The sequence below is a fragment of the Odocoileus virginianus genome, chromosome 2 (genome assembly GCF_023699985.2).
Source record: "Odocoileus virginianus isolate 20LAN1187 ecotype Illinois chromosome 2, Ovbor_1.2, whole genome shotgun sequence".
Classification (NCBI taxonomy): Eukaryota; Metazoa; Chordata; class Mammalia; order Artiodactyla; family Cervidae; genus Odocoileus; species Odocoileus virginianus.
Genome location: NC_069675.1, coordinates 69,627,863 through 69,635,767, shown reverse-complemented (window position 1 = coordinate 69,635,767; position 7,905 = coordinate 69,627,863). Strand labels below are relative to the sequence as shown.

General features: G+C 43.1%; 1 protein-coding gene and 1 long non-coding RNA gene across 5 annotated transcripts in view; one reads left to right on the top strand and one right to left on the bottom strand.

Moving 5' to 3' along the window:
* Positions 1–2,217: 2,217 nt before the first annotated feature.
* Positions 2,218–3,695, bottom strand: LOC139037172 (uncharacterized). The gene is made up of 2 exons (XR_011490010.1): positions 3,416–3,695; positions 2,218–2,629 (listed from the first exon to the last, which is right to left on the bottom strand). It is a non-coding gene; the product is annotated as an uncharacterized lncRNA (long non-coding RNA).
* A 221-nt stretch (positions 3,696–3,916) lies between these two features.
* Positions 3,917–7,905, top strand: part of SELENOI (selenoprotein I) — a 45,260-nt gene continuing 41,271 nt past the window's right edge. The window contains exon 1 of one of the 4 annotated variants that reach the window (XM_020913855.2): positions 3,917–4,123. In XM_020913855.2, the coding sequence (XP_020769514.1) occupies positions 4,067–4,123 (57 nt within the window). In that variant the 5' untranslated portion in view covers positions 3,917–4,066. The remainder of the gene's footprint in view (positions 4,124–7,905) is intronic. The other 3 variants (XM_020913856.2, XM_020913854.2, XM_020913853.2) reach the window with 3 other exon arrangements.

The following is a 7,905-nucleotide window of genomic DNA, read 5'->3' as shown; positions in this document are numbered from 1 at the left end:
TTGAGTGTTTGAGACATAGCACAGATAAACTTCAAAGGATGAGGAGGCAGGCAAGAGAAGCAAGCAGTGCCAAACTATGCTCTGTACTATGGTGCAGGAGGAAGAGACAGCGTGGGGGTATACAAAGGAGTAAACTGCCAGACCAATGTGAAATGGTCCCTGCCAGCCCTGGGCAGACTTAGGGATAAATGCACCCTGGACTGGAATTCAGGAAAGAGGAGACAGGAAGGTGATTTACTTGCAAAGGCAAATTTGTTTACCTGACAATGTTTTCTTCTCAGTGAGAGTGCCTGGTAAAACTCACCCAGGCCTAGGATTCATGGGGTTTTGAAAAATAATGCCTTATATTTATATGGGCTTATACTTACCATATATATATATATATACACACACACACACCTTATATCTGTATGGGTTTAATTTCTTTTTCTGCTCAGATATAACTCAACATATATATTTTTAGTTGAGGCTAATTACTTTACAATATTGTGGTGGTTTTTGTCATATATTGACATGAATCAGCCACGGGTGTACAGGTGTCCCCCCCCATCCTGAACCCCACCTCCCACCTTCCTCCCCACCACATCCCTCTGGGTTGTCCCAGAGCACCAGCTTTGAGTGCCCTGCTTCAATGCATTGAACTTGCACTGGTCATCTATTTCACATATGGTAATATACATGTTTCAATGCTATTCTCTTATATTGTCTCACCCTCACCTTCTCCCACATAGTCCAAAAATCTGTTCTTTACATCTATGACTCTTTTGCTGTCTTGCATATAGGGTCATTGTTACTGTCTAATTTGTATGGGCTTAATTTAACAGGCTTATGGCATGCTCTTATGGAATAAGTGTAAAAGACGACAAGAATTATGATCACTTTACAGATCAGTTGATTTCATCTTAGAGAAGTTAAATGATATAATTTAATTAAATTTCAGAGATGAACAGTACCTTAAAGGTTTTGTCTAATTGCCCGCTCTTTTAAAAAAAGAGAACACAGTTAGGTAAATAAGTTGTCTAGGATCACAAAGCCAGTATGCAACAGATGTCAAAGTATAAACAAAGTTCTATGTTGTGTTTCAGTTTAGAAATTCTCAGACTGACTCATAACTGATACTAATTTGTTATAGTCTTATGCAGAAGTTTTTTGTTGTTGTTTATTTGCTAAGTCATGTCTGACTCTTTGCGACACCATGGACTGTAGGTTATGCCAGGCTGCTCTGTCCATGGGATTTCCCAGGCAAGAATACTGGAGTGGGTTGCTGTTTCCTTCTCCAGGGAATCTTCTGGACTACGGGATCAAACCCGAGTCTCCTGCGCTGCATGTGGATTCTTTATCACTTAGCCACCAGGGAAGCCCCTCCTTCTGCACAAGAGAGGCTGTGAATTGAAACTGCTTTCACAAAATTAAAACCTGCTCTTTTTAAAACATCACTTTTGAAGAAAATATCAGTTAGGAAAAATTTTACAAAATTAGAAATGTTACTTTGAGTTTGCTTGTGTCTGAAGTGATTCACAATGACTACAGTTTATTAACTATTAGGTTCATGTACAAAAGTCACATTTTATGGTTTTTCACAATTAAATATCTTTCAAAGTAGGAAGTTTAAATCTCAGATGGGTAAGCACGGGTCTTTTATTAAAAGTAATTTAATAATGAAGTTTTTTCCTCTTCATAGGGATTAAAAGAAACATAGAACAGGGGAAATCTGTAGTGTATTACTTGGGAGAATAGCTTCAGTCTGATTGTCTAAAACCCTGATTCAGTTTTCTCATCAGTACACAGAGGGAATTTAAATATCCTACTGGCAGAAAGAAAATACTTTTATGGGTGGTTTCATAATTTTCATTAGAGCCAATTTCCTTCTTAAAGGAAGATTCACATTTCCAACGTACTTCTCAAAGCTGGGCACTTCACAGCATATCAGAGATCTTTGCTCATTCATGCAACAAAATGTATTGATCGTGTATTATTTGCAGGCTGCTAGGCTAAGGGACTTCCCTGGGAAGCTCAGTGATAAAGGATCTGCCTGCAAATGCCAGGAGACATGGGTTCAATCTCTGGTCTGGAAAGATCCCCTGGAGAAGGAAATGGCAACCCATTCCAGTATTCTTGCCTGGACAATGCCACGGACAGAGGAGCCTGGTGAGTTAGAGCCCACGGGGTCGCAGAGTCAGACACGACTTAGTGACTCAATGACAACAGTCTATGGAACATATGGAAAACTAGGTTTTATTAAGATAAAATTCCTCCCCTTAGGGCAAGTGAGGGAGAAGAACAACCAATTTTATTGATCATGTACCATGCACCAAGTATGATGATAGTTTTACACCTATTACTTCATAAGAATCTTAAAATCTAGAAAGTAAGACATATGCAGAAACAATAAAATATTTATGCTTGATATATATGAGTCCTCAATGAGTATTTGTTGAACGAACGAATGTAAAGAACATGAGATCTCAAAATAATTGTCCTTGCTTCAGAGTCCCAGAGAGATTGAGAGATTCCCTTAGGTGAAGGCTTTCCATATCAAAGACCACATTCCTTGCTGAGTCGACCATTTCCAAGCTTTGTAATTAAGAGATCTGGGCAGGTTAGGTCATCTGAATTTTGGTTTCCTAGCCTGCAAAGTGGGGAAAGCGTTTTCTGTCTCAGTGTTGTGACAGGGGTTAGTGATTAGCTATGTAAAATTCCCCACATGGAAAAATAATTAATAATTATGCTATTAGTAATAGCACAATTAACTATTACTATTATTTATTAGACTAATACACACTATAGCTATTGATCTAATTTTTCCTACAATTGGATTCAGTTATGTAAACTAATTTCTTGCAAACGCATTTAAGGATCCTCAAGTGGCTCAGTGGTGAAGAATCTGGCTGCAATGCGGGCGTGCCTGCCAAGTCGCTTCAGTCGTGTCCGACTCTGGCTACTCTGTCCCTGGGGTTCTCCAGGCAAGAATACTGGAGTGGGTTGACATACCTTCCTTCAGGGAATCTTTCCGACCCAGGGATCGAAACCACGTCTCTTAGGTCTACCAGCATTGGCAGGCGAGTTCTTTACCACTAGCGCCACCGGGGAAGCCCGTAATGCAGGAGAAACGGGGTCAGTCCCTGGTCTGGAAGATCCCCTGGAGAAGGAAATGGTAACCTGTTCCAGTGCCTGGGAAATCCCATGCACAGAGGGGCCTGGCGAGCTACAGTCCACGGGGTTGTAAAAATTGTGGGACGCGACTTAGCGACTAAACAAGAGACTCAGAGGCCAACGCCTTTGCTTGGAAGATACTAGCAACCATCATTTGGAATAGAGCGGAGTTTGTGCTCAAAATTCACAAACAACGCTGACCCAAGGGGCTTGTCTCCAACGTCCTTTCACGCCCCTTTACCAACTGCAAACAGCCTCTCACCGTCTTCTCTACAGCAAGTCACAGCGATTAAGTCACTTCGTGCAGACCGCGCTACGAGCTGGAAGCGGGCTGGGCACAGATGCTTTTTCTGCTTTTACTTTACGTCTTAGAAGTACTAAGCCTTCTTTTCTGAGGAACTCCTGAACTGATTCGCACACAACCATTCTACCTTCCCCCACGAGACTAAAACCGTACCCCCAAACCTCTACCCACGCACAGACGCCTCAGTACCACCAGCACTCGCCAAGGACGAAGCGCAAGGCCTCCTGGGAAATTGACCTTTCACCTCCCCTCTTGCTTTACCTCACTCACCAATTTTGACGCTAGCGAATAAAGCGACGAAGAGGCCTAGAAGGCGGGACTTAGTGGTTCCAGATCCACGTTGATTGGTTGAGATGGCGAAGGGGACCCCGCGTGAGCCTGCTAGCGCCCCTCCCTCGGTGGGCGGGGAGAAGTGAGGATTGCGCTTGCGCGCTGAGAGGCGGCGGAAGTGGCGGGGGCGGGTACGCGTGCGCGGTGGGCGGAGCGCGGCTCTTCTAGCTTTTCTGCCAGTCTGGGTCCTCCCAGTGCAGCTCAGCCGGTGTAGTGCTCCTGTTTCCCTGTCTGGTCGTGGAGAGTCGCTGCCGACTGGGCGCTCGTGTTCGGGTCGTCATGGCAAGTTACGAATACGTGAGCCCGGAGCAGCTGGCTGGCTTTGATAAGTACAAGGTAGCGCGGGCCCCGCGGACGCCCCTCGCCCTGCTGGTCCCGGCCTCTCCTAGGCGCCTGAGGGGCCGGCGTGGTTCGTGTCACCTTGTGCCGCGTGGCTTCTGGCAGCAGTTTCTCCGGGGGTCCTGCCGAGTGCTGGGGATTTGGGGTCGGGGCGCGTGGGAGCATCCTAGGCCCGCCGCTCCGATCGGCCCCCTCCCGGGGGATCGCCTTTTCCTTAGGGGACCGCTCCAGCAGAGTGGAGTCGGAGAATTCCCTTGGCTTCTTTCCTTCGTTATTATTTGTAGTTCCTTGAGAGGTGATGCATTTCCCTTCTGTGGTGTCTTGTCTTTATTTTAATGAAGCTTTTACCCGCCTCTCTTGCATTCAACTTCGGCGATGGAGAGAATCTCTTGGCAGATGAGGCCCGGGGAAGGGGAGTGACTGCTGGGGCCGTACTGCAGATGCGCCCGCTTCCACTCGCAGAAAAGAGGCGCCTGGGCGGCCAATGCCGGTACATGTGCACGGGCAGAACCTGAAACTGTGTAGTGAAACGAGCGCGGGCTTTGGAGCTCATGTAAACCTGATACCGGATCTGATACCCAGATCTAATTTACTTGGCTTTGGGCCAAATACTAGTCTTTACCTTGCGAAATGAGCATTGGAAAGCGCCTGGTACATAATGGGCCTCCAGGACCTGCTGGTCGTTATCTTTCTTCCAGGTAACGTTTTTCTCCCCTGCTCCCTTAATGAACGAATGACTCCGGTCAGTCGTCCAAGCCCGAAATCTGGGCAGTAACCTTTCATCCTTGCTACCTGTGCCGCTTTCACTACTGATTACTTTACCCCACCCACGAGCCCGGTGAATCACCAGGTCCTGTAGGTTCCGTCATTTTAGCTTAAACGAGAAAGAGGGCTGCATTACCACTCTCCCCACATATACTTTAATCTTTTAACTTTAGAATGGTTTTTAGAACAGATTTGCAGAAAAATTGTGACGATAGTACAGAGTTCCCATATACCCCGCAGCCGATGTTCCCAGTTATTAACATCTTATGGCACATTTGTCACAATTAAAATGAACTGATACTTACACAGTATTATTAACTGAAGTTCATAGTTCGTTTTCACCTAATGTTCTTTTTCTGTTCTGGGCTCTCATCCATAATCCATAACATTTAGTTGTCATGTGTCTGTCGCCTCCTCTTGGCTATGGCGGTTTCTCAGTCTTGTTTTTGCTAACCTTGATAGTTTTGAGGAGTTCCAGTCAGGTATTTTGTAGAATGCTCCTCAGCTGGGATTTGTCTGATGTTTTTCTCATGATTACACAGGTTTATTGGGTTACCGGGTTGAAGTGCCTTTCTCATTGTCCTAAGAGTACATGTCATATGCGACTTAATCACAGTTGATGACTTTGATTCCCTTGCTGAGGTAATGTTTGCCAGGTTTCTTTCTGTAAAGTTAATCTCTTTGGAAGGAAGTCACTGTGCAGACCTCATTTAAGGGGTAGAGAGTTATACTTCACCTCCTTGAGGGCAGAATATTGATGTAATTTTATTTGGACTTCTGCATGGAAGATGGATCTTTTCTCCCCAACGTATATTTATTCAATGATTTACTTATATGCGTATGAGTTCATGAATATTTATTTTATACTTTGGGTTACAGTTCAATACTGCTTGATTTGGTTGCTTGCTAACATCCACTTTTGCCCTTCCAGCCCTTTTTCTCTGCTTCATAATGATCTTTATAAAAAAGTGTATATCTGGTCACATCACTCCTCCACTGTCTTCCCTTTGCTCTTGGAATGAAGTCCTCAAATCTAGAACATGATCTGCAAGGCTCTATGATCCGGCCCTTGTCTCTGTCATCAGCTTCATGTCATGGCTCTCACTTTCTATTCGTGCCAGCATTAGTTGCCATCTCTCCCAGATCCTTTTTTTCAGATCTTCAAGTAATGTTATGTCTGCCAGGAATGTAGCTCCCCATTTATGTTTATCTTCACATCTTTTTGAAAAACATTTAGTTATTGATTTATTTGGCTACGTTGGGTCTTAGTTGTGGTACCTAGGATCTCCAGTTTCAGGGCTTAGTTGCTCCTCAGCATGTGGGAACTGAGGTCGCTGGTCCCTAGTCTCCTGCATTGCAGCCTAACCACTGCATTGCAATCCTAACCACTGGACCACCAGGGAAGTCCATCTTCACGTCTTAATTTGAATGTTACTTCCTCAGAGAAGCATTCCTTAAATATCTCATACCTCTCAAGTATGCTCTTTTAGCACCCTCTGCTCCTTTATGAGATTAGTTCTTTAGGTGTCTCCCCATTACTTCTGTGCATAGGCATCCAGTAAACATTTGTGGAATGAGTAACAGAAAAATCACATATCTTGTCAAACTGGAGTAACTGTAAGGGACATAGTGCATTCGTCTGCTTTTGAGCAATATGCCATACCGTTTTGAACTGAGGTGCTGATTTGTCTGAAATATTTTAAGTCGACATTTAACCCAGTGCAAGGCTTTCACTGAAGAAGGTTATTAAACCAGATACCTCTTGTTTTTCCCTTTCTGTTATCTCTTTTGTACTGTAAATATTGACATAAAAATTTTTTTCTTCCATTCTAGGATCTGGCTTTCTGGTAAGTGCCAACAGAATAACTGTTTTATTTGCAGCAGTGTCTGTGATAGGGAATCTACTTTTTTTTTTCTTTTAAATAAGCAGTCTTTCCTAGATTTATATTTCCTAATTTATAGGAAATTTTAGTGTGATTTTTCCGTTCCTATTTTTCCCCCTTCCGTTATTTGACTCACTTCCTGTGCCTGACAGCAGATTTCCTATCATCCTGGAAAGCAAAGGTCAATTTAGCAAACGTCCAATGTTCACTAAAGCATAGTTTGTTGCTCTAATTTTAGTTATAATGAGACTTACTTTAAAAAAGTGGGTGTGGGGAGTGCGTGGCACAAATTTATAAACTTCTAGCAGAAGGTTCTTTACTCAGTACTGTGTTCATGTTAAAAAATATGACTCCAGAGGGCAAAAAAATCTGTGTGGTCTGTTTTCCTGGAATGTAAATTTTACCTGGAGACCTTTTCTTCCAGAAAATCACATATTCCATTATGTGGGCTTTTTGTAAATGCTTATTGAATTAAAAGAGCTTTTGAAGAAGATCATCCCATAAATGGGTGAAGACTCAAAACACTCAAAAGAGAGATTTTTATTCCCTGACGTAACTCTGTATTTTAAAGCAAAGAGATGTAGAGAAAAATTTATATTATCAAAGCAGCTGGTGGAAGAATTACTTTTGAACCAGTTTATCTTCCCCAGAGGTACATCTGAGAGCTACAGTTGAAAACCTGGCAGTTATTCATAATAACTCCTGAAAGGGGTGCACACGTAGAGTAGTAATTAGGTTTCAGTATTAAGAAAGTGTTAAGGCAATTGATTTTGAGGACAGAAGGAAGCATGGGATGAATTCAGTGTTACATGCTCTCTTAACACTGTTTCCTTGTTGTGTCTCCCCAGCCTTATTAAACGGTTGCATAATTTGTTGAGTGTCTGCCCTCTGTTGGGATATGAGCTCTGGGAGGGCAAATCCTACAGCTCTCTTGTTGCACATGACCAAGGTCTAGCACATGAACAGTGTAGGCATTTGACAAATATTTATTGAAGGAATGAAAATGTTCAAGAATAAAAAGCATTTGGAAGTATGGTAAAATGGAGCTGTGCATTTCCAGGAAATTGGAAGGATACTTTCGTATTTTGAATGTGAAAACTAACCACCTTTGTTCTCTGTTGCTTATTAGTG